General features: G+C 33.8%; 1 protein-coding gene and 1 long non-coding RNA gene across 7 annotated transcripts in view; one reads left to right on the top strand and one right to left on the bottom strand.

The window, feature by feature from the left end:
* The window catches only part of axo (axotactin), a 356966-nt gene that overhangs the window by 10997 nt on the left and 317988 nt on the right, over positions 1–27981 (bottom strand). For 3 of the 6 annotated variants that reach the window (XM_069818184.1, XM_069818183.1, XM_069818185.1), the window contains one exon: positions 4404–4500. The exons of 1 other annotated variant lie outside the window; for it this stretch is intronic. In XM_069818184.1, coding sequence (XP_069674285.1) covers positions 4404–4500 — 97 coding nt within the window. Of the gene's footprint in view, positions 1–4403; positions 4501–11048; positions 11181–27981 lie in introns of all 6 variants that reach the window. 2 more of the 6 variants (XR_011330936.1, XM_069818186.1) reach the window with 2 other exon arrangements.
* LOC138694458 (uncharacterized) lies at positions 21–27786 on the top strand. The gene is made up of 2 exons (XR_011330937.1): positions 21–330; positions 19491–27786. It is a non-coding gene; the product is annotated as an uncharacterized lncRNA (long non-coding RNA).

The raw sequence follows: 27981 nt of genomic DNA, 5'->3' as shown, positions 1-27981 counted from the left end.
TCAACCAAACAACAAATTCATATTCACCTGCAACAAGATTTTAGGTAGTGACAATCTTTTAGACAAAATCTGCATAAAGTAACGAAGCATTCAGACTTGCTTACGGCATTGATTTTCAATGATCAAGTCATTCCGTGGCAACAGGAACATTAATATGCACAACAGGTATTATCGAAATGACAGTAACTCACACGTGATATAATTCACATTCAAAAAACTCTACATCAGTTTATATGTGGCATGTGTGAAATCCTAGATGGTCAACTTGTTGAATTGTAAGCAGTTTTCCTAGTTGTTATCTGAGTGAACGTTCTGCAAAACATAGTACCGGTACAGTATCTGATTAGAACATGTGACACTTGTAATGATGTGATTGATCAACATGATTCCAGCGGAATGGGCATTACTTTTCTGGAAAAAATAGTGCTACTAATGTTACAGCAAATAGATCACAAAGAGTGAAGTGGTCAGCCTAGGCCTACATAACCAAACTTCAGGATTCTTAATTTTTTCCCTTAATTGGTTCTCTAGGTTCATCACACCTACTTATTGCAAGAAGTATCTAATTCATGAAAACAGTAGGGCTACACGTGCACATGAGAAAGTTAACACTTGAAGGCACTTAATTTCTCTGCTAAGGAGTAATGAGATTTTTAAGAACTAGGGAAATAAGATTCAAATAAAGAAACAATTCATGAATGAAGCATTTGTCAAAATGTATTCTGTATCTTGTGAATCCAGTGCCAACAAAATAAACCAACGTTTAGATATGGTACAATCTACAAATGTATGAGTGCATAAATCGTGAAAATGTGATTATAGAAGTCAGACCATATTTTTATATCTCGAAAGAGAAGAAGAGGTGGGTAGGCCCTATGTAATAAATGAAAATTCTTATTGTTAATACTGGTCCAAGTAGGTTATACAATAATATTCTGTAAAATTTGAAATTTTTAAGTTTTTCAACACAGTCTCAATAATTTCAGTCATAGATAAAAATTTATCCAATATCATGTTAAGTTCCAACTCATTTGATTTGACCTTTACATATTACCTGCAACTGCATGTTGTTGCATCAGAACTTATGACTTTCCACTCATAGAGTCCATGTTGTAGATATTGAAAAATTCTTGTCAACCACAAGAATTAACAAATAAATGATGATAAAAAGAATCTTCATTTGACTGTCTATTTATTATGAATCATTCACTAAGTGAATAGCATGTAAAAACAAGTAGTGGCTACAAGTACTTTCACCTTATCCGGCATCATCAGGTACCATAAAAAATTAAATATACATGAACGTAAAAATAGCAAGTGCGTCAAATAGCCATCTTAAAGTATCACAAAAACATATTAAAAGAGCATAAACAACACTGAGTTAATAAATTTGTACAAAAATGATGAAAGATATAAAGTTGTGCACTTATAACGTGATATATCAGGTGGTGAGACAAGTTAAATTTAATTAGGAATACAAAACCATTAAATATTAGAATATGAGTCACTGTTCATGTGAAGCATAATGAATGTACATGACTTTTAGTACCAATAAATTAAATTTCAGTTCGTGAGGTAGGATGTCGCCGAAATATGTGATGTGTGTTATCTGTGAATTTGAAGACAGTAATCTCATTTATAAGATATTTGTAGCGAGTTTAATTTGTTGACTTATCAGTAGTGCTCTAAAATGTTTAGCAAATACGAACAAAGATGCTTAATTGAAATTCAGATTGCAAGAGGCAAGAATGCTCGACAATGCCATACAGCATTATTGGAAGCTTGTGGTAGAGAGACTTCACCATATCGTACCGTGGCTAGGTGGACACATGCATTTCGCAATGGGAGGGAAAATGTTCATAAAAAACGTGGAGTAGCAGACTGCAATCGGCAAGTGATAATATGCATGTGAATGCTGTAAGAGCACTGCTGGAAGAACACCGTTGTTGCACTTGTATTGAACTAGCAAGGGAAGATGGAATTATTCCTGGTACGGTTCTTCACATACTTAAGATGAGGAAAATCTATGCTCGGTGGGTTCCACACAATCTTAAGGAGGAAAACATGCGGCAGAGAATGGAGACAGCGAGATTGCATTTAGAACGCTATGGACGTGAAGGCGAGAGTTTCCTTCCATAACTTTAGATGAAACTGGGTTCGATGCTACGAACCAAAATTGAAGAGACAATCAAATGAGTGGCAGAACAATGATTCCCCATGACCAAAAACATATCGTCAAGAACAGAATCCACTTAAAGTCATGTTCATTGTTGCTTAAGATTTTGACGGTGTCCTTGTCACTCATTCAGTTCCTGCGTAAAATCATGTGAATGGTGCATATTACAGTTACTTTCTGGAACACCATTTACGACCAGCTGTGTGCCGTAAACGTCCAAATATTCTGAATTCTCATCCTATTGTGCTACATGATTGTGCTCGCTCTCACATAGCTGCCCCTGTGGTTAATTTACTTCGCAGATGAAACTGGGAAATTCTGGAGCATCCTCCATACTCCCCAGATATGAGCCCATGTGATTTTGACCTTTTCGCGAAAATGAAATTACCACTTAGAAGAGTTCGCTTCAAAACCAGACAGACAATTATAGCAGCAGTAAAGCAATCTCTTCGAAGATTAGTACAACAAGATGTTGTGGATGGTATCTGTCGTCTCCCTGAGATGTGGAGACGGATTCTTCATGTTGGAGGTGATTACTTCTGAGCACTGCAACAATGTGACTGTTCCAAAAATGTTTCCTTTGTTGTTAATTCAAATGTTACCACTAATTACTGAATTACCAATGCATAATCAGTATACTGTAAATCATCATAACTCATGAGTATCTAATCTAAATGTTTATTTTTAAAAAATATTAGATTAACAAGGTTTTACTAAGAACTACACAAAAGTATGATATGAAATATAACTACAGTAAAATCCCTCGTATCCAGCACCAAAATAACTGGCAATACCAAAACAATGGCACTTTTGACTAGGGCAAGGAAAAAAAATTGTCATCCATGCAAAAGGGAAGAGTCGGATGAAGATATGAGTGGTTTTTGTGGATCGCACATGCCGCATATTGTGTTTACTCTTTATATTGTTTACGTGTGAAAACACAAACAGAAAACCCCGTTATGTCCCTGGGGTAGATCGGGTAGCACAGAGATGATATCTTTAAATTTACCACCTGAATTGGTCTGTTTTGAGGGGGTGTTGGATGAGTCTAAATAAGAAAGTGTGAAATTCTCTGTTCCTATAGCGTGTAAAGTTTCATTTGTGTGATAGCATCATGGCTAATACCGCTACTCACAATAGGAATGTCCTCACACTGAAGCAAAAGCTTGAATTACTAGAGAAATTAATAGAGACAGGAATCAGTAGATCTAAATCAATGGACGAATATAATGTTGGACGTTCAACCTTATAGGATATAAAGAAACAAGGCAGTCAGTGTCAGTGATTCATAAGTAACAATGAATCTATGAAAGTTGCGGAAAATAAAAAAACTGTACATCAGTCCCATTGTGAAGAAATGAATCGTGTTCTATACAAATGGTTCGCAATTAAAAGATCTGAGGGAATGTGCATTTCTGGGCCGATGTTACAAAAAAAAAAGTCTAGGAATTGCACCAGAAAATGAAACTACAAGGTGTGTAAATTTTTCGTTGAGTGACTTAACAGCTTCAGAGAGAGACATTGAATCCGAAAACTAGACATGTCCAGTGAACAAAGGAGTGTTCACGAAGGGTCCGCAGATCAGTTTATTAATCAGTTCCAGAAAATTGTGTCTGAAAGTAATGTTAATGTGGAACAAATATATAACACCGACGAGACTGGTTTATTATGGAGGTGTCTTCCTACAACAACACTGGTGTATGTGACGGAAATCTTGCCTAAGGGCTTCAAATGAAACAATGATCATGTAACTGTTAAAGTATGCTGAAATGCTGCAGGTACACACAAAGTGACATTGACAATGGTGAGAAAATACCGAAATCCAAGGTGCTTCAAAAACGTAAAGAATCCCCCCTGTCTATTATCAGGCACAAAAGAATACATGTATGAATTGCCACAGCCTGGGCCATCAGTGTTGCCACATTAGGAAGTTCGCACGAATTTCAAGTTCAGTGAATATTCGAACCGAAAATTAGTATATTTTTGTGTTGTTCTAATAAAGAAAATTCACATAGTTTTATGTTATTTAATTATTATCAAGTCATTGAGAAATAAGCTTCATATGACTGCAGTTTCAACAGGTTGGCATCATAAAATACGAACCAGTAATTTTTTCATCTGGCAAAATCTCGTATCCGGAACTTGCCCGGTCCCACTGGTGCCAGTTAAGAGGGATTCCACTGTATATATAGAAAGACAGAGTTGATGGAAGTCAATAGTATCTAACCTCTTTCAGTTGAGTCATCTTCAGGAATTGTTGGAAATAATGCTGAAGAGTTGTTTTGACCCTGTTTAGTGACCCCATTACTGATATGTCCTTGTCCCTACCAAACATAAGCAAGAATGTAAGAAAATGCATTATAAGGAACAGGACAGTTCAAGCACCAATACCATTAAGAGACTGTCTTAAGAACACATGCTACTTAATGATTTATATTTTCTTCAGTTTATTTCGTTATAATTAATGCGAGTTACTCTAATCCACTGATAAGTTTGATTCTAAATCGTTTCAAAAAATTTTGGCTATTTAAACCTATAAAAAGAAGTCTATCTATCGTGTATAGTGCATGTGTTTGTAAGCCAGTCAGTGTTCAGTAATAATAAGAGTAATTTCATAGTAGACCAACAGGTCTTTGTATGAGTGTTACTGATTACGAAGGAATTATTTTACTACTAAAAACCACAAACTCCCTTTGTTACTGTAAACACAAGGTATTAGTTTTGATTTTAAATTATTACATTTATAGACAGAATGATTACAAAATAACTTCACACTTCCAAAACTGCATACAAGTCATACACAATTTAATACTGTACATTATTAGACTTTTTAATCTACACTCTACTACACTCTTCTTAGAATATGTTATGAACCAAGTCAATGCTATAGTGTACCAGTACTGCCGTCACTAATATCTGTTGCTTTATCTAATCACTTGTAAGTTACGAAGAAAAATGTTTGAATTCACCGCATTTGCTCAGGAATGTGATATACCTATTTCACAAGAGTTGCATTATATTTGAGATGAAATAGTGAGTGGAGAGTGGTAATTAGAATTAATATGTAAGTTGAAATATCTACCGGTATATAAACAGTAAAACTGACCGCAATTTTTAAAAAGGACTGCCATACTCCACTTAAAATACTTCGGCTTCCTACTGAAATGCTATATATTAAATAGATATTTGGCTAAGAAATGTTCACAATTTATTGAGTGAGATGTAGGCTACATTGTAAAGCTGACATTTATGAATATGTGAAATATAGACTGTACCATTGTGTCAGTTGATACAGTGTACAGCAATAATCTGGAATCGTGAATAAAGAAAGCAAAACTTAATATTTTACAGACTGTTTTACCATGGGTGTTATTTCTACTAGAAAGAAAGGGGGAGAGCGAAAGAAAAGAAAAGAGAGAGAGTATTTGTGTATTGTACTGTTAAAAAGTGTGAAGATTTGTATGACTATATATATTTCCGGATTTCTCCACAGTACATTGATTCACTGTCATACACACAGAGGACACTCTTGCTGAGTGCAATACTTCGACAGATACTGGTACATACATACACACTTAACACTTAGTTACATTTAACACTTAGTTACATATCAACTTGACTTAATTTTACAACTGTGCAGTGCATACAAAGAAAGAAAGTGTGTGGTTAATGTGCAAAGAAATAATGAAATGGCAATCTTTTGTTCTTCATTTGCAGTATGCACCACTTCAATATTTCATTTTTTATTACAGCAAACATGCAATCCTAAAGTTTAAGTGCTGAAAGCAGTTTAAAATTAACTTTTTACACTTTAAGTTGATCCCTTTGTAAAAATTACATACACTTAAAGTGAAAAGCTTAAAACTGTTAAAAGCAAAGAGTTTTGGCAAGATTTAATTGTTGTAGGTAAAGTCGAGCTCTCTACTCAATTTTCTATTAATGAACATTATTTTCCAGGATGGTTAGCAACACCAAATATTGAGATTTATTATTCAATTAAAGATTAATATTTTATTACTTATTCATTATTATATTAAAGGTATTTAGAAAGATATATTAACAATACTTCGTTCTTTCATTTTATAAAAAGTGGATTTTTTAAAATTAAGATTTAACTATAAAGAAAAAGTGTAACAAAAACAATACAGCTTGGAGCTTTGAAGACAGCATTCTTAAAAGAGTAAGCCTACTGGTATAGTATGAGCTTGAACTAAATTATACATTATGCATCAATGAAAACACTTTACACGCTTCCAAAATATGAGTTGCATAAAACCTTCCAAGTCGCTGAAATATGAATTAAAAACTATCAAAATAAAACAGATATAAAGCATAGAAAAATTATTCAATCAGAAGGCCTATAAATAAGAATCACGTCTGTTTACATTGCAAACAAAAAAACTATATCTATCCTGGTTAAACAATACTGGAAATATCTTGAGGGAAATAGCATGTTATCTATAATCTGACTTCGTCAAATACACTTGGAACACCAGATTACTTTTTTTGTACTGTATTCGTACTGTTATATAGTTTGCTCTGAGGTAAAATTTGCGTGTATGTCACGTATTTTATTACTCATTAACTTTTCATTATACTAAACATGACAGAAAATCTAATCACTCTATTCTCTTTCAAGCATCTTCATTTCCAAAAAATTATACACATTATATATACAGAGTGGAAGTGAAATAGCCTTACAGATTTCCAGAGCGAATAGCTCATGTTATATGTAATCATATTGGTGGAAAGTTCATAGTTTTTTTCAGAAAAAATGTTTTTTCCCAATGTTTAAAAATTTCTTATTCAATAACTATTGCGAGTAGGATCTTGATTTTTGTCCATATTGATAGGAAATTTAATGAAGAATAATCTATCCCTCTAGAGTATTTCAATATCGTGCACAATTTTCATGTAAATTTAATTTTAAAAACGTGTAAATTCAAGCCACTGCACAATGTGAGCAAGTGGCAATGTCTTGGCAGACAACAGCTCACCTACCTAGACACACTGAGTTCGTTGATCTCTCTCTCTCTCACCCCCTCCTCCTCTCTCTCAATATTGGTATGTAAGAGCACATTTCATTCATAATTGCCAGTTATATTGCGCCGAAAACATGTATGCAATTTAACAACTTTTACAATAATTTATACTTTACTGATATTACGTTTGCTTTTTTATGAAGTCATCTCTAATGACATACTGGTAAATTCGAAAAAATATTTTCGGACAATAATTGTTGGTCCTAATGATGTAAATAAAAGAGCACACATATTTCCACTCTAATGATACCATAGTTTAATAGTTTTTATAAAATGTTCGACAGTTGGCGCTTTCGAAATTTGGTGCTCTTGTAACACTAGGGAACGTGGGTTTTTTTTTTCTCGGGGAAAAATAACTTTTTTGATCAATTTTTATGCGTACATTCCGAAACTGTTTTACATTGGCTATCATACTGCATATCCGTTTTTAAGGTTTGATTCTTGATTGCAATTTGCAATATTTTCATTGATATTAAGTTTGGCTACATTAGTTATGTTTCAGGTATTTGTACATTTGTAAATATGAGTTCCAATTTTATGGTCTCTATAATCTCTTGTATTTTGTGGATGACAAGTTTGAGATATGCTTGATCAATGTGGTAAAGATAACAGTTTTTCTACTGACAAGACTTTGCTGTTGAATGAGGAGATTTTAGGTAAAAGTAGTTTGGGTTTCAGTATTACTGAGTAGTGGTGCTGATAAGTGTAAGTTTGTGATCTTTGGAAGTTAAAATTGTTACTTTACACAGTAGGCCTACTGATTGGACTCACAATAGATGAAGCTGGCTGTAGAGTTCTTAGTCACTTAGATCATTTTTATTATGTTAAGGTGGTTTTCACCAAAACCCGAAAGACTGTACTAAATTCATATAATTACTACAATCACATTCTCTTTCTATTTCGGCTGGCAAATTGGTGATCAAGAAAAGAAGTTGTTTCCAAAAAAATTTTGTATAAACTAAGTAACCTGAGAATGTGCGTGCATGTGAAACTTGAAGCTTAACCCTTTGCTGTCCATATGATTTGGTGAAAATTACAGAATCGTTATTGGTTTGGTTTACTGACCTACGGCAGGTGGACCAGTTGGTGTTAGTTTACCATATGTTGCCTGCTCTGCTCCTCAATTCTCCTTCGCTTTGAATGTGTTCATGCGTGTTGTGCAATTGTGCGATGATTGTGGGTGCAGTTTCGTGTAAGATATCTACATTCTAGAATAAATGTGTTTGTAAGTATGAATCGACTCGCTGGGTCGGAGTTTATTGCGAAATTTCGCAATACTCGATACCTGACAAAGCAGGTAGTACATAAATTAGTGAATAAATTTGAGAACACGGGATTGGTGTTAATAAAAGACGCCCTAGGAACAGACCAGTTTTAATAAAAGTTAGATTAGATGACCTTGACGCAATTCTCGAACGTGATTTTTATCTGCAGGCTACTGTGAAAGAGAGGGTCTATCAGTCTAATTCTCATATACTTCAGGAACTGAAAGGTAACATTTAGTTAGAAATTACAAGAAATTCAGTGGGAGAATTGGGGAGAGTGAACGAATACATATTTACTGGTACCGGTATGCTATATTTCATTTGTGTGGGACAAGAGGGTTGACGTTTTCAACATCTATTATAAGGCAAGTGTGTTGTAATTTAATTGCGTTATTACAGTATTATAGTAATTCTAGTGGCAGAAACAACAGTCCTCGCTAAGGATCTGCATGCCAGTACATTGATAAACCAAACTGATAACTCTGTATATCACACAGATATATTACTTATTCTTTAATAAATCTGCACAGTGTGACTGAAAGAAAGAAAGTATGAAGTATGCTAATATACCATCAGCCTATTGGCTTCTTCATGATAAAGATTTAGCAATACTAGCGCTCCCAAAGTCATTCAGTTTACAAAATGATGTCTGTAAGGACACTGAACAATAATTATTTCGGATTCTGCATACCCTCGACTTTACAGATATATGTGCTTCATAAATTTGTCTCCGTTTCATTTTATTTATGAAGGAAACATGAAAGTATTGCAATGTATGAATATTGTTATCATTAGTATGACGACACTGTAAGGGTTGTAATATGTTACATTTATAATATAATTTTTATACGCATCAAGATTTTAAAATATTTTTAAAACTAAACTCAAGAGAGACTTCAGCAAGTTGATTTTCATTAAGGATTTATTTTTTTTCCAACATTTAGGCTCGTCATTGCTCCGGACATACCGCAGCCTTAGGCTTATTGTGCTACCTATGTTTTATAATTTAATACCGATTCATCAGCCCTGTTACCTTGATTAAGGTATACAGTCCAGATATAGAACTCGGTTCAAAATCTTTTGGTTTTAGAGAATCATTCCCAAAGATAAGGTATCTTCTGCAAGCCAATGCGTCACAAGAGCAAATGATATGCTGGGCTGTTTGTCTCCTTCTCGCAGAATCTACAGTCTAGGTTGCCTTGAAGTATGCCCATTATATTAAGATGCTTTTTCACAGGTGCATGACCTGTGAGAAAAGCTATAACTGCTCTCAGCTGAATTCTGTTACAGTGTAGTAATATTTCAGCTCTTTTGTTGCATGGTCTAACAATAAATTGTTTCCCATGGTTGATACCTGGTGTCTTAATCCAGGTTTTATAGTGTTGAACCTTGGACCATTTTTTAATTGCTTCTCTGATGTAACACCTAGGTATTCCTTCATTAAGGATTAAGTAAGGTTACTTGGAGTTACGACGAAAATTATTTCTGTTCCTTAATGAAAAGTCGTGAGAATGTGATTTGTATCATAATATGGAGATGCAAAGAGTAGAGATACTGATTAGACATATAAAGACACAAATAGAGAAAGGAAGAGAGAGAGAGGCAGAGAAAAAAGGGAGGAAAAGAGAAAAAGGGAGAGAAAGGCATAAAAGAGGGAGATCAAAAGAGATGGAGGAAGAGGAAAAGAGAAAAGAGAGGGAGGAAAAAGAGAAAAGGAGAGAACATAAGAGTGAGAAAGAAAGAGAGAGGAGAATTCATCAGAATATCCTCATTGTTTAGCGAAATCTTTTTCCACGAAACATTTGCCTACCATGCAGTTATGAAGATATTCAAAAGTTACCGTACAGGTAATGTACTGTATGTAGAGTATAGTATTGTGTAAGATATATTGTATTTAGGGAAAGAAAAATGTGTTCTCTAATATAATGTATAGCCTCACTGAAAGAATAGAGAAAAATGAAAAGAAAATTTTGCCCTTCTCACCATTTAAGCCAGATATAAATTCTCCAGCAACCATATGGTTTTTGGAAGAAACCCCACATCAAAGAATGTTTTACATTCACGGAAGAGAAAAAAATGCACCAAATGGAATGATAACGTTGTGAAGAGATGACAAGGCAAAATATTTCCCTCATAACCAGTACTGGTATGTTCCAGTAGATATTTTGATTGCGATATTTACATGCTCGTGACTTTTGCATTATTAGGACGTAAGCTGCAATAGAGAGCTATTAAAATGCCATCTGGAACATTTCTGCGTAATTTTTTGTGGTGTTATGAATATGAACATTCAATTAAGCCTCAAAATACATGTTACGTACCTTCCAGTGATGTTTCTCCTACTACTAACAATTTGCGTTAATAAAATCGTGCAAGTAAGGTATATTTATAACATGCACCAACAACTGTACAAAAGGTCACATGAAAATAATATAGTAATGTGACGAAATAAGTCCAACATGCATTACTTCAGGCAGATGGAACATATCTTTCTGTAACAAATGCATTCACACATGCTTAAGGAAGTAAGGCTGGAAATGACCAATTAGTAAGGAAATTTGTCACCTTCTATTCAAGGAAGTACTTGTTAGTTAACGAGTCCCAGTCTCATCAGGCATATGGTGTCGTAGTGAACTCGATACTTCCTAGTTCGTCAATGCTATATGGCAACGCATGATTGTTCTTATGGTTGTATACCTGTAAAGGGTTTTATTATACTGGTATAAGTAACATTACCACAACATTAATATTAAGAAAACACCTACCTTAACTTCACACGCAAAATACACTTTCATTTATTATCCCCATTTAATTTCATTACCTTCTCCTTTGTAGAAAATTCTCTTCCTTTCTCTTTTTAAATAAAAATTATCAATACTAATACTCTGTCACATACTGAGACACTAAAGACTTTGCACATTCTATACGCCCCATATGGAGTTACATTTCATCTCCTTTTTATATCGCTTCCAGATTCACCAAGTTCACATAAAAGCAAAATGATTCCAGGTTACTACCGGTATCGATATCTGCCATAAACAGATTTCATAAGTATTTTGTAAATGGCTAATCGAAGTTCGTATGAACCATAAAATAAATTAAAACCAGATATGAAATATGAACATTATTATGCAAAAATTGTAATATTAAAAAATTTGTTTTAGATCCTAATAATTATTTCTGACTAAGGTTTTGGCTGATATGTATATCTGTTATCAGGCAGTATATCTCACTTGACGTTATGTATCAGAAGGAGCACAATTGTTTGTATACATATGAAGCCTAATATGTTACTAGTTAGCAATGTATGCAATGGAGGGGAAAAGAAACTGGCTACCCTAACCCATTATTATTCATTCCATTTCGTTTTATTTCCTGACATTCAGTGAAGGTAAAATACATTTATATAACACTATGGCACATGTAAGTTAAATGCATCCTCTCATACTACTAGTATTCATGATGACATAGCCTGAGCACATACTATGGCCTGAAAGTGAAAATTTGGTACGAAGCAGTAGCTGCTGGTGACAAATCCTTGGTGAGGCACCTGATGTATTTAGTTTAAGTAGGTCCCTCCTATACAGAATGTTTATTATTGATGATATTATTATTATTATTATTATTATTATTATTACTATTATTACTGTTATTATTATTATTATTATTATTATTATTATTATTATTATTATTATTATTACTACTACTATTAATGGAAAATAATAAAATGTCACTCACCAAATAAGTTGCTATTTATAAAAGAGGCTGACCCTGCCTCTTTCGCATACCCTATCACATAACCATTTATGTTGCCTGTTTGATGAAGATTGTTCCATTGTAGTAGATAGAAGGAAACAGGCAAAATTGAAATTCTTACAGGATCCGATTGTGGAGAATAGAGATAATTATTTCAATGAAAGACCGGAAGCAAATCATACACTTAGGAATAAAAAGAGAGTTTACTTGAAGGAAAAACTGAATGAGGTAGAAACAAATAGTAAGAATAAAAACATTCGAGATTTATATAAGGGTATAAAGGAATTTAAAAACGGATATCAGGCAAGAGTAAACGTGATCAAGGATGAGAATGGGGACTTACTTGCAGACTCTCATTCAATCCTGAACAGATGGAAAAACTATTTTGGGCAACTGCTAAATATACATAGGCCAAATAGAAATGAAATAGAAATTCAAATACAAACTGCTGAGCCATTCATGCCGGAACCCACACTTTCTGAAGTCGAAATTGCGATAGAAAATCTGAAAAGTACAAGTATCCAGGTATTGATCAAATTCCAGCAGAATTAATACAAGAGGGTGGAAGGGCATTATCTAGCGAAATTTATAAACTTGTACTTGCTATTTGGGAAAAGGAAATTGTACCAGAACAATGGAAGGAGTCCATAATCGTACCTATTTTAAGAAGGGGGACAAGACTAACTGTAGTAACTTTCGAGGAATATCACTTTTGTTGACGTTGTACAAAATTTTGTCGAATATCCTTTTGAGAAATTAACTCCATATGTAGATGAAATTATTGGGGATCATCAGTGTGGTTTTAGGCGTAATAGATCGACTATTGATCAGATTTTTTGTATTCGACAGATGTTGGAGAAAAAATGGGAGTATAAGGGTACAGTACATCAGTTATTCATAGATTTCAAAAAGGCATATGACTCGGTTAAGAGAGAAGTTTTATATAATATTCTTATTGAATTTGGTATTCTCAAGAAACTAGTTCGATTAATTAAAATGTGTCTTAGTGAAACTTACAGCAGAATCCGTATAGGCCAGTTTCTATCTGATGCTTTTCCAATTCACTGCGGGCTAAAGCAGGGAGATGCACTATCACCTTTACTTTTTAACTTCGCTCTAGAATATGCCATTAGGAAAGTTCAGGATAATAGACAGGGTTTGGAGTTGAACGGGTTACATCAGCTTCTTGTCTATGTGGATGACGTGAATTTGCTAGGAGAAAATCCACAAACGATTAGGGAAAACGCGGAAATTCTAGTTGAAGCAAGTAAAGTGATAGGGTGGAAGTAAATCCCGAAAAGACTAAGTATATGATTATGTCTCGTGACCAGAATATTGTACGAAATGGAACTATAAAAATTGGAGATTTATCTTTCGAAGAGGTGGAAAAATTCAAATATCTTGGAACAACAGTAACAAATATAAATGACACTCGGGAGGAAATTAAACGCAGAATAAATATGGGAAATGCGTGTTATTATTCGGTTGAGAAGCTTTTGTCATCTAGTCTTCTGTCAAAAAATCTGAAAGTTAGAATTTATAAAACAGTTATATTACCGGTTGTTCTGTATGGTTGTGAAACTTGGACTCTCACTTTGAGAGAGGAACAGAGATTAAGGGTGTTTGAGAATAAGGTTCTTAGGAAAATTTTTGGGGCTAAGAGGGATGAAGTTACAGGAAAATGGAGAAAGTTACACAACGGAGAGCTGCATGCATTGTATTCTTCACCTGACATAATTAGGAACATAAAATCCAGACGTTTGAGATGGGCAGGACATGTAGCACGTATGGGCGAATGCAAAAATGCATATAGAGTGTTAGTTCTCCCAACTAACAGTCTATATGCTGGAGGGAAAAAGACCTTTGGGGAGGCCGAGACGTAGGTGGGAAGATAATATTAAAATGGATTTGAGGGAGGTGGGATATGATGGTAGAGACTGGATTAATCTTGCTCAGGATAGGGACCAATGGCGGGCTTATGTGAGGGCGGCAATGAACGTCCGGGTTCCTTAAAAGCCAGTAAGTAAGTAAGTGCATTGAAAGCCTGCATTTTAAAATTATCTTTCTGAAAAATTGTCACTGATAGCGTAGGTCTGTCTCTATTCATTTTCCCAGAATACACAATAACACTGGACCAGACTCACTAGTTGTGAAATAAAATAGTACAACACCCTCGCGTAAGTCATAAACTGCGACACAAGTAGAGAATAGTGTGGGATTGCGCCTGCTAGACAGTGAGAATTTCATGTTATCCGAGTCTTATTTAGGAAAACAAGCCAAAACTGCTTCTCCAAATTCTCATCAGACGACCATTGACAAGAGACCAGTCTATGGGACAAAGAGAATGATGGAGTGTGGACACCAGCCAGGCCAGAAGAACTGGGCCTCAGTTGCAGCGTTTTAAATGCAACCTCAAAACCCTCGAAAACATACAAAATGAAGAAGCCAGACCCGGCCAGAAGATTTTTGGCCTCAGGAAAAAATTTTACTGCAAGATAGGTCTATATACATCACCAAATTTTTTTAATACTTCTACAACGCTACATGCTTAATTCAAATACGTAATATGTTACATAGGCTGTATAAAAACACAAAATTTTAGTTCATTTAAGCCAGTAACTGAGGCCTTGCCTCACTTGCCTCAGCCAATCAGCTGCCACTGATACGAAGGTATTTTATATCTTTTCTCCTGTAGGCCTACTCCTACTTCAACAAATAATAATGTTATGTATGTTAACTACAAAAAATGGATTTTAGTTTCATCTTGGCATCAGTGTAATTTAATGTGGCCAGACTAACATAAAAATAGAATATTGTTCACATTCATATAACAAATGAAGCATTTTTGCAATTTGATATCGTAAAATAATGCCATTTTATTATTTTCAAAGTATATAAGTATCTATACTAAACAAAAGTTCCATTATTAGTGTGTTTATAGTATGTTTTACATAAATATTGTTCAGAATTTACTATAGAAAATAATAGAGCGCAACAATGTTAATAAGACCTACAGCATGGATTATACCTGTTTAAATGTGAAGTGGTTCATTCATTAGATCATAGTGTTCTGTCAAAGAGCAAACCCAGCTTTCTCCAATCTTTCCTATTTTCTATCTTCCTCAATTATTTCAATGGAATGATTAATTGTTTGCTTGCCAGGAGGAAAGAAATTATAAAATATTTTCCATAAATTTGAAAGTGTCAAATGAAGGAAAATATACTTCTCTCCTTTACATATCAACAAAGGCATATCCCCTAATTTTGTTTTATATGATCACAGTTCATCTTGTGTAAAATTTGAACTTAATTGCAAGACTTCAACCCATGCCAATTTTGCATTTAAATTTTAATTTCACTTAAATTTATTGATGATTAATGAACAAATCAATTTGTATCAAATGTAATAATTTTTACAAATATCAGGAGTTCGAACATTGTATGTTACAAAATTACTGAGGTTATACCCTCTTTAAAATCTGTTTCTTGCAGTCTGGGAAAGCCACCGATGTTCTTGGACACATTGTAACACAAATCCTTAATTCTCCTCATCTGCAGTTAATAGTCCATTAAAGTCTAGTATTAATTTAACAGCTCATTCCGCTGTATCACCTACTGCTTTTAAAGACTGATCTTTTTCTTTAGCACTTACAAATAAAATATTTTGTCCCCATGTAGAAGAAGGACATTCTTCCAAGAAGTCAGAATTTATTTTTAGACGAGAGAACAGATCTCTGCTTTTCTTAGATACGAAGTCAGCAATAGTGCGCTCTAAAATCACAATAAAAGTTAATGTTAATATAAAAAATATCTAATTAAAAATAAAATAAAACACCTTACAAAATCAATAATTCACTCACAATAATATGTCGTCCATTTCACCATACTTCTCATTATTCAAATTTCTCACCATCCTCATTTTTGTTGGCACATCTATATCATCATAAATAGTGATGACACTCCCTCTGACAGGTGCCATAAGTGGTTCCTGAATTCTTTAAAACTACCGTGCCTTAGAAATAGTTGGATGCACCATTTCGTATTTCTTAATGACTTTAAAAACAATAAATCTTGATTTGGAACTTTTACAGCTGACTGACACTTAAGCAAAAGTTTAAAATAAATTTTTACTATGAATAAACAAATGTCTCTTAATGCTTGGTTATCTTTGTCAGACAGTCGAAGATCAGATCTCAGCAAAAACATTTTTAATGAATAATTGCTCTTTTAATCTACTGGGCTTGGTGCATTGCACCTGACAGACAGATTTTGAGTTTCTTCTCCAAACCTTTTTCCAAAAAATATAATGGATAACTCAATTAATTCACGACAATCACCTCTTAATGTTCTATTTAACAATTCGTTTTAAAGAAATTCCAAAATTTAATTTCACTTGCACTGAAGCTGATTTGTATGAATCTTTGGTCATTGTTGAAGTTCTTAATATTTATATTTTTCCAATTTTCTCAAAGTTCTTTTAAAAACTGAATACCAGTATCAGGACTGTTTGCAATCCGAGGTATTTCACTTTCAAATGTACTACTTAAAACTAGTTCGTAAATGTGATGGCGACTAGGAAAAAAACAGCAATTCTCTGTCAACTTATGCTCTTTTTTCATACATTCATATTCATCATCATCATCATCATACAGCTTTTTAGGTACCTAGTGGTTTCCCCTCACATTTCTGCATACAATCTACCACTACACTTGATTACAATTCAATCATATATTCTAAAATCTTCCTATCTCCTAAATCTCCCCATATCTTCCAATTACATAAAGTTAAGCCCTATTTCAGTCTGTTTTCTTCCTTCCATCCCTTCTGCTATACAGTATTTTCAACTCTTCTTCTTTATCTTCCCTCAATCCCATTCGTGAATACTATGCAATACTGTCTACCTTACTCTTGTTTACAAACATTCTCGGCTACTATCATTGTTATCTTTCATTAATGTTATCTCTAATTTTCTGTTTATCTCAAAACCTTTTTGCTCTGACTAATATTCACTAATTTTTCTACTTTCTCATCTACATTACCGTATTGTATTATTTGTCTCATTTATTGTTCCAATGTTCTAATGTTTGCAATACTTCCTTGCTATCACTTGTTCAATTCACTCATCACTTTATTGGATAACTTTTACGGTTCACTCTCACTTCTTGCACTCACTTTCTACCTCCTCCACTTCCCATATTCTTCCTCACTCTATTACATGAAACACTCTATATTATTTACTTACTATTTCTAACTCGTATTAACCTCACTACCTTTATTACTTTTCTTCCAACTGTTTTATTCTACTCACCTTATTCTCAACACTTCACTAGGCCTACTTATTTCTCTAACTTATTTTCAGTTGCACTTCAGTTATACTAATCAATCTAATCCTCACATTTTTTTTATCACATCATATCTCTTCTAGTTCGCTTATTATACCTGACATGTCTTTGATTGTACTTCCTTGTTTCTTTAACTATCTTATATTTCGCTGAACTTTTTTACAAGTTTCCTCAAGTTTTTTGCACATCTTTAGTACCCTATCGATATCTCCCATGGTCACTGAATTTGGATCATCACCGCTCGATTTCTCTTTCCTCCCTTCGTCGCACTCCCTTTCGTAACTTACACTCGGACTTGCACTCTTCAAGACTCCTTTCCTTACACTCTCCATATTCACCTTAGGTGATTTTCCTATTACTCTCATCCCTGTATTCCTCTTCACCTCTTCCCTTCTTCTTTCCTCTATTATCTCCTCACTTGATTTATATTCATCAATAGCTCCCCCTTCTTCACTAGACTCATTCATCACTACACAGATTAAACCTTTATTTCTCATATCATTCGCATACTTGTTTGCAGCTGTAGCCTTTATGACACTCTTTAAAGTTTGCTTCTCCTTGTCTACCAGCTTGGTAAAATTTTTCATGAAGCTATGTTTATTATTTCCTGGTTCGATGTCTTCCTTTCTGCATATGTCGTCTTCTTGCTCTGACTCCTGATTCATCATTTTTCGTTCCATCGGATTCTAACAGCTGTTTTGTCCCTTTACTCAGTATTAAACCAACCTACTGTTTTTCCGACATTTCTTGACTTTTAATATTGTTCTTTGTGAAATTTTTATTCTCTCTAGTTTGTACCTTGCACATCCATGGGTCCACTACATATTCTACATTAACTCTAATGTTGTCTTTTGAAGTGGGTTGCTTTGTTCGCTTGAGTTCATTCTCTTCTTCTGCTTTCGATTCCTGCTGCACGTGTTTGTCAACCTGCCTTTGATGTTTCTCTGACACATTATTTAATCCAAAATCCGGATGATTTACGTTCTCCTCACAAAACTCCAGGTCATAGTATCTCCCGTTGACTTTCAGTTTGTCTTCACATACCAATATCTTAGCAAACTGTCCCTTATTCCTTGTTGCCTGATTAGTATAGGCCTGAATCTTCCCTTCCCAATTCTGTAAGTCTGTTCAATATGGCCTACTCTCACATCGATACCAAAAATCTCATCACACACGTTACATACAGTCTCATATGTATCCATTTCGTATTCATGATCCTCTTCTTCCACTCCGAAAAATATTAAAATCTCATTTCTTTGCTTATCTTCATAATATTTAATTTTCTCTTTCATTTGATCATTATCCCGTATCAGATATTCAGTCTTCACGCTAATGTCTTCCATTTTACTCTTCCAGCTTTCTGAGGTTATATCCACTTGTTCCTTCGAATTTCTGTACGATCCTGCGTTAATAATCCTCCACTGCTAACTTTACTTCTCCTCTTCATTATCATTTCATCTCGTTTCAGCACTTTGTCTATTTTATATTGTAACTTCTGCTTTACCACTAACTCATAGGTAATGCTTCTCTATGGTGTTCGGTCCCTGCTTTATCAGCACACGTCCACATTCGGCCAATATTCGATGATGACTGACTTCTGCTCTTTTAATATGCAGGCACGTTAATGTGGCCAGTATTTGAAGCAGTTGTATCACAACAAAGGATCTTATTTCCACCTTTTTAATACATTAAAAACTGCATTTGTTTGTTCTTTACTGGAAGAGCTTAGTAATTTTGAAATGCCAATTAACTGTTCACTGTCTTCATAGGTAATAGCTTATCTTTCCTGAATTTCTAACATTTAATGGGGGTAAAAGTTTACCATTCCAATGAACTGTCACAAAGTCAGGGATGTTTTCATTAAATAATTTTTTAATGACTTCTGCATGTTCCTTTCTTACTTTTCCAGGATCGTTGGAAGGTAGATTGGTTAAAAGAGTTCATTAACATTATGGCCAAGGAGTTCAGCTATCACCTGAAGAACATACACTGCATCCCTTACACTTAAATGACATCCGTCTAATACAACCGACAGTTTTGGTGCAATGCAATCTTTAGTAGTGTGTGTTGGAACATTTTATTCTGCTGTGTCTTTTGAGAGGAAAATTGTGTCGCTATCACTTTTTTCTTGTGAACTGGAAAATGCCTCATTGGATTCTTCAGAAGATGGAAGAACATAAGAAGCAAGAGATGTTTGTGCTAATATTTGATGTTTACGTCACCTTTCATCCTCTCTTATTTTCTTTTGTTGTATCCTGCCTTCCCTCTCCGTAAATTTTCTGTCCAGAAATAGCGTACTAAGTCTGAACAAGTTCAAGGTCAATTCAGCACAGCTTAACCTGGTTTGATCATCGAGATATTTATACCAACAATGTCGCAGTCAGCAACAATAGTTGAAGGAGAATGGACGCCTGTAGGACAGCTCTGGCAGAGAGAAAGACGTACATATAGAGGGCAGTGAGTTTACGATTAAGATACAAGTAGAACAATGAAATGTTGAAGAGTAAAAATGGAATGTATTACTCATTTAATTAGAGAAGAATGGAGCATATTAGCTCAAGAAATAAACTCCTCAGAACATAAGACACACGTTTTGGAAAAGTTACAGAGCCTACACAAGTTACAAGAAGAAAGGCAAACGATTGATAACTTAAAAAGCAAACATTGAAGAAAACAAAAAGAAGACTAAAGAACTACATACTGCAGAAAAATGCGAAAATGAGTAATAGAATCAAATATTTTGAAAAGGTTCAAAGAAAAGAGAACATGATAATTTTCGACGTAAAAGAAGTAGAGTGTGAATGTGAAATAGAGACTTAAGGGAGAGTGTGCCATGTGTGTTGGGAATATTTAATTTTGACGTAAGTGAAGGACCACTGAAGAAACATACAGATTAGCCAAGAAAAAAAAAAAAAAAAAAACAGATCAATTTTCGTAAGATTTACAAATATGAGAACGAAATAATTAATTATGGAGAAATTTGAAACAAACAAAAATTAGACTGGAATATGATTTTGACTACGAAACAAGAAACAAGAAACAGGAGAAGACTACTGCTTCCATTCTTGAAGACAGAAGGAAGAAAATGCATTTTGCGATCTGGATTTCTGTCAAGAAAACATAAATCACACGGAGTTTGGGTTAAATGACAATGCAAAGGGAAGTGAAGAAAGCAAGTAAGATAAATGTACAAACGAAGATAGGAAATGTCTAAAGGGACGAAAGACGAGAGGTCATCACCCTAGACCGAGCAGGAAAAGGTGAAAAGCTGACATCAGTGAAAAACTAAAAGCAGGAAGCGAGAACAAACAAAATGTATAGGTGGACAAAACAAACCCAGTTGACATCAGAGGACATCATGGCAAAGAAAATGTGGACCTCGGCACAATGCAAGCAACTGAATGAATGGTAGAGAATAATGCAGAAATCAGCATATAAACAACAGATAATGGAAGAATCAAGTGGAATAGTCGATCTACCCCAACTACGCAGCAACATATGGTCAGGGAACAGGTGAGATCTGAAAAGCTATAACTTAAGATCAAGTAGCAGAACTTGAAAATAAGGTAAGGGCTAGGAGTGAAAGTGAAAGTGAAAGTGAAAGTGAAAGTGATCCTACGAGTGAAAAGAGGTTAGATGAAGAGAGGAAAAGAGAATGCGAAGATATAGCAGAGACGGAAAATATAGAAGATTCAAATCCAGCAACTGTTAAGAATATTAAGAATTTTACAAGTATAATGAAAAAAAAAAAAAGAGCCAAGAAGTAAAATGTTTAGTGAGTCGATAGGGACGAGTAAAGAGGCGAAAATTATGGGGGAGGGAGGTGAGTTAGAATAGCAAACCACAGTACAAGGAAGACGAGTGAGTGAAGTGAAAACAACGAAGAGTGAAAATTAGTGGTCAGTCAACATGTGGAAATATCAAATCTAATAGCGAACCTGTTTTAATGTGGTGAAGCAATGACTAGTGATAAGTATTACTGGTAAGCAAAAAGAGACAGATGTAGTAAAAGTATGGAGGGGGTGATGAACTGGGATAGCAAAACATAGTATAAAGAAAACAAGCGAGATAAAGAAGTGCAACAAATGAATGAGTGAAATTAAGGAACAGTGGATTAATGTAAGAAATATATCTAACAACGAGTCTGTTTGTACAGGGATAAAGCAAAGATAATGATAATATTAGTAGTAAGAAAATGAAATCGAGATAACTAAACTGGTAAAAGAGATCAAGAAAGGAGTAGTGGAAGTGACAATTTTGAATAGGTTAAATTAAGTCATTAGATTTGTAATGAAGGTGAGAGTAGAAGAAATTAGTTGGGGATGGATATAAGAGGTTTCAGAAAATAATGGAGATACAAACAAAACTGTTATAGTGTAAAATATTGAATAGTGATAAGAATTATAACGAAAGATAGAATGAGACTAGTTGAATATGAAAGAAAAAGTAGAGTAATGAATACGCAGTACTGGTACGGTAATAATTAAAATTCTAAGCTATATTAATATTTGGAGTTACGAAGTTACTAGTTACATCGATCAATCAATGTGACTTCATTACTGTAAGACAGCTTGCCTGCTGGTGCCGCGCTCTCCCACAATATTCGATGACTGGATCTGTTGTAAGGAGAGAAGGACACGAGTTATCACTGTCTCTTTGGGTCTGCCATTCGGCTGGTTTTGGGTGCATAGACTGAGTAACATACGCATGTGTAGCACAGCTCGCCACCAAACCTTTTAGGAGCACTGTGAGACATACTCAATATTTTTTTAGTAGGTTATTTTACGACACTTTATCAATATCTTAGGTATTTAGCATCTGAATGAGGTGAAGGTGATAATGCCAGTGAAATGAGTTCAGGGTCCAGAACCGAAAGTTACCCAACATTTGCTCATATTGGGTTGAGGGAAAACCACAGAAAAAACTTCAATCAGGTAACTTGTCCCAACCAGGACTCGAACCCAGACTACCTGGTTTCGCGGCCAGACACGCTAACCATTACTCCACAGGTGTGGACTTTCTCAATATTGACTCAGATCTCTTGCGTCTAGCGTGGCTGATAGAAACAGTGCAGCAATGAAAGCTTAATTTCTAGCATACTGGGCATTAATATTATGATGGATTATTACTTATCAGTTATTTTTATAAAATGTGTGATCAAAGCAATTCTAATTCAATTGACTTTTTATTAAATACAGGTTTCTCGTTCTTATCTTATGAACAAAAGTGCGACATGAAGAATCGAAAACCTACTCCCAATTTAAATATAATTCAGAAGGATGGTAATATGAACAGAAAATTCAAAACACAATGGTACCGGTATTCAAAATACAAGTGATTGACCAGTAGCACAAATAGAAATAAATGATGATATTTCGTTTGCTATGTTTGGAGATGAATCTGAGTGGACTAAAGATGGCATCTGAACAGTAAAAAATTTTGAACGTAAAGCATGTAAGCATCAATGTTCACAAAAATATTTAAACAACAGTGAAAGTTTTCATATGTTAGGCCGAAATCGAATTGAACAAGCTCTGTCAGAAAGTTCTTGTCTTGCTTCTATTCAGCAAAATGAAAAAGGAAAATTCTAGGTCGCCTTATCCAAACAATTACTTAATACTTAGATAAACAAGAACTCCCACTTCATGGTCATCGTAAAGACGAAAATTCAGCAAATAGGGGAAATTATTTAGAACTTTTAGATTTACTAGCTGAAGAAGAACAAAATTTAAAAAATCATTTACACTCCAATTCCAGTTTCAGAAGTACTGCTAGTGACATACAGAATGACTTGATACAGTGCATAACTGACGTATTGCAAGAAAGCATAAGGAATGAAGTAGATGAAGCACAATTTATTTCTGTTCAAGCAGACGACACAACTGACGTCTCATGTAGAGCTCGATTGAGCATTATATTCAGATATGCAATATAAGACAGAGTTGAGGAAAGATTCTTAGGATTCTTTGATGTCTCAAAAAACGAAAGTGCAGAAGAATTGTCGTCCATTATTATGGACAACTTAAAACTCTGGAAAGTAGACAATAGACTAGTATGCCAGACTTACGATGGGGCTTCTATCTCAGCAGGAGGTCTTAAAGGTTTTCAGGCCCTTGTGCAACAGTCTTATCTGCATGCAGTATTTATCCATTATTACGCCCATCAAATGAATCTAGTATTATTGAATGGCTCGGAACACATTAAACAAATTAAACTGTTCATTTGTGATCTCACTATGTTCCACACATTCTTCAGTAGATCTACAAAACAGAGTGAACTCTTACTGAAGCAAGGTTTCAAACTTCCTCCTCACAGTGACACAAGGTGGAATTCTCATTCTCGAGTCGCTGCAACAATAAGATCTCATTTCTCAGAATTGAGGCATGCAGTAGAACATGTAATAGACGACGATGATTGGGATCCAGTGTCAGTTAGTTGTGCTTGGGGTCTTGTTAGAAAATTAAATGACTCAACTTTCGTGTTTTTGCTGTGCCTTTTCAGCAAAGTGTTTTTGTTCACTGATAATCTGTTCAATGTGCTTCACGCAAAAGGAACATTTGACATAAAATTGTGCAACAATGAAGTTAAAAATTTATTATGTAATTTCAAAAAGATGAGAAATGAAGCTACCAGTACAGTCCTTCACTGTTGTAAGCAAGCAAAACTGTTTAATGACAGCATTGAGTATAAGACAGAAGTTGTCATCAAACTGTGTATTCTCACATATGAAATTTTAGATTCATTATGTGTGTGTGGGGGGGGGGGGGGGGGAGGACACATAGTAGCTACTACATGTTCATAAAATCTACCAGTACTTAAATGTTACAAATCAGAGAATAATGAATCAGTAATATATTGTAAACGTGATTCATTACTAAAATATATTAAAACACGAGAGAAAACTTGAATTTCGATAAAGAATAATCATTCGCATTATAAAAGCACAAAAATCCAATAAAAAGGAGCGAATTTTGTTGAATTATAGCAAAATGACAAACATTGTTCATGAACAGCGTATTGTGGTTATATTATTTAAATATGGTAATTAATTTAGAAGTAAATTATAATAGAGAAAGAAAACTGAAAATGTATTAATTACATTACCTACAGTTTTTTGCACATACAGGAAACTTCTTAGAATAAGTGTAGAGTTCTTAGTAATTATAAAAATGTGGAGCAAGCACTACTATGGCACATCCAGAGTACGGAATGGCCAATTGTTAAATATACAAACTATTCTAGTATCTGATTTTCTCTACATGTTGAATGTAACTTTAGATTTTGAAAAACAATGTATAATGTTAGGCACCCGTGTTCTTCATATAAGGAGTATTTTAATATCAATTCAAAATAAAGAAAATTCATAAACACTTGAACAATTTATTGCATACATGAATTAATTTTCTTAGAAATAATCGTCATGCACAACATTAGCCATGTATTAAAATTATAATTCACATTTATAACAATTAGTACCGATACCAGTACGAGTACCTGCAACAATTCCTTCTATTGTCAGACACTTCATGGTGTACAGATACCAGTAGGTAATTATGTAAATTATATCTGTGGTGTTCGGGTAAAGGGGTATAAGTCATTTTCTTGTCCAGATGGAATTTTGTTCCCCAGATGAACACACAAGTTAAATTATACAAGTGAGTGTGCAAAAATCAAAGAATACAAGCAGTTGATGCCTTTTATTTGTGTAGAAAATTATTTGTAATAAGGTTCCAAGTTTAATTTTTATTTATCTCCGAACTCATTTTTATGACTTATCTCCCTTTACCCAAACACCACGGATATAATTTAGGCCTACTTGTCTTCTGGCCTCACAACACTCAGCTCTACAATACTTCAATGATAGTTTCATAAACCAGTTGCTGCACTTGCAGAGGTAAAGTCAGCAGAAATTTTATCTTAACAATTGAGCCGTTCAGAGCAAAAGTGGTGTAAGTCAAAATTGGGTAACGAGATTTAAAGTAAAAATTCTGTAAAATACAGCGCAAAGTAGCAATTAATATGTCCTTCTTGCTATCCATTGACTATTAATAGTTTAAATAAATTGAATATTAATTGCTACTTTGCGCTGTATTTTACAGAATGTTTACTTTAACCCTCATTACCCATTTTTGACTTACACCACTTCTGCTCTGAAAGGCTCAATTATTAATGCTCGTTTAATGCTTGCAATATTTCTTGGGTGAGCATGGAAATTTTTCATGTTTCTTCACTATTTCAAGTCTCGGAAACATATATTAAAGCATGCAATTTGTTTTTATAGTTAAAAAGAATGTTCATACAAAAGTTAAATTTGTTATGTTTTGCTTACCTATAAAATGCATTAAGTTGATTTAATAAACTAGTATTTGATATGTGAAGAAATGCAATGTGCAACATGGTGGGCACTCAGACTTTGTATCGACTCATAGGTTTCTTTTAATTAAAAAATGTCTTTGTGTTCATACTAAATTGAAAATAAACTTTCTTATAAATTTAAAACTTAAACACTATCTTGTTATTCCATTTATTTGTTAGTACTGGTACTCTGAAGCATAGCAGTCTATGTAACACTCACCCAACATTTGCGAAATTGGAATATAACAACATACACATGGATAAATAAGTAATTTATCATGGATAATAAGTAATTTATTATGGATAAATAGTAATTTATCCATAACATAGGCCTACATATCGATGGCTAAGAAGTGATATCTCGTATCTGTGAATTTGCAGGTGAATCAGAAAACTGTTTTAAAAATTAATTTTTCAGGAAGTAGACTAACTTTATATATATATATTTCTGCTTTATAAGATGTTCTACTAGAGGACAAAATATTAATTAACTGGCCAATTTTGTGTACATAATAATAACAACGTAGTTATTCTAAATAATAATGTAGTTAAACTGAATGACCATTTCTGTAGATACGAGATATCTGTATCACTTCTTAGCCAACGATATGTAGAACTGTTTTGAAGTACAAGGCAGTGTTATATTTTTATCTAGTTTACAGTCTTCCCATATGCATTACCTATCATAAAAAAATAAACATATCATTATTATACAAATACCAGTACTGAAGTAACAGAAAGAGAAAACGTTTTCCAACTTTACTTCTTCAATACGCTGCAGCTCATAGACACTACAGTAAAAAGAAGTATGCTAATATTAATTCTCACCATTTATTCAAGAAAATATATTGTGTACTAATGACTTTACTTGTTTTCATATCAGTGTTTATAACTCATATCAAGCACAAAGTTACGATTTAATTTTAATTGTAATTTTAAAGTCTTTCAGCTTATATCTGTAATATACTCAACATCACATTCATTATTGAAGAATTGAATTTGTTCCTTTTCCAGTGGAGTATGTTTAATTTATTTTTTTATTTAACTCTTTCGTAAGTTATTTACTAAAGTAGTTGAACTATGATAAATATACTAACAGGAAATGAACTATATATTGGTCCTATGTTTTAAGTTTAACTAAAGCAAAGATAAGGTGTGTGGTTTAAGTGTTAACATAAAGTGTTTAATTTGTCAACAAAAGGAAATTATAGTTTCTCTTTTTAACAGCTAATCAGTAATAAATTTTGGACTACAATAAAGAAGTTCATAATTAATATGCATGATTTAATTTACTTGCCCTTAATTTCCACTGAATTATTAATAACGTAACTGCCTACGACAAAAAAATATAGATCATTAAAACATCTAATTTTTTTACTATTTCTTTATGGCAAACGAAATTGTTAAATTACTGGCACCAGTAGTTAAAATGACTTTAGTTACGGTATAAATGAATGGTGTTTATTACTTACAAATATATTAACATGTGTAAAGGAATTACAGATTTAAAAAAAAACTCTGTACAGCATTTGCAGAATAAAAAATGAATCCTTTTTAATTCCTGAATCCCAGCAATGGTTTCTGTACAATCTTCTCTTGTCTACAATATAATCCGTAAGTAATACTTGGAATACTATTCTATTCACTGAACAATTTAACTTACTGAAGTTTTATTGTACTGGTATTGTTGCATAGTCACAGTTCCCAAATTAACTTTTGGGAACATATTTAAATAATACAATGCCACTTTGTTATAGCGAACTCTCCCTCAAACCAAATGCACCTATTTCTAGCATGATAATGTACAGTAATGAAATATCTCATACAGTAAGCATCTCCTTGAATACAACTTCTATGAAAAATGCAAAAAGAAAGACTCTAAATACTAGCTACATAAATAAGCTACTACTACATACATTTTAAGTAGACATTTTATATATGTTACATTTATGGAATACTGGATCAAATTTGTAATAAATTACCCTAACATAATAAGCAAACAATAAGCATTTAAATTATATGTGACTCATAAAAGAAAGAATTTA

Source organism: Periplaneta americana, chromosome 2, assembly GCF_040183065.1.
Source record: "Periplaneta americana isolate PAMFEO1 chromosome 2, P.americana_PAMFEO1_priV1, whole genome shotgun sequence".
Lineage (NCBI taxonomy): Eukaryota > Metazoa > Arthropoda > Insecta > Blattodea > Blattidae > Periplaneta > Periplaneta americana.
Note: the sequence above shows the minus strand (reverse complement) of the source record. Positions and strands in the feature narration are given on the sequence as shown.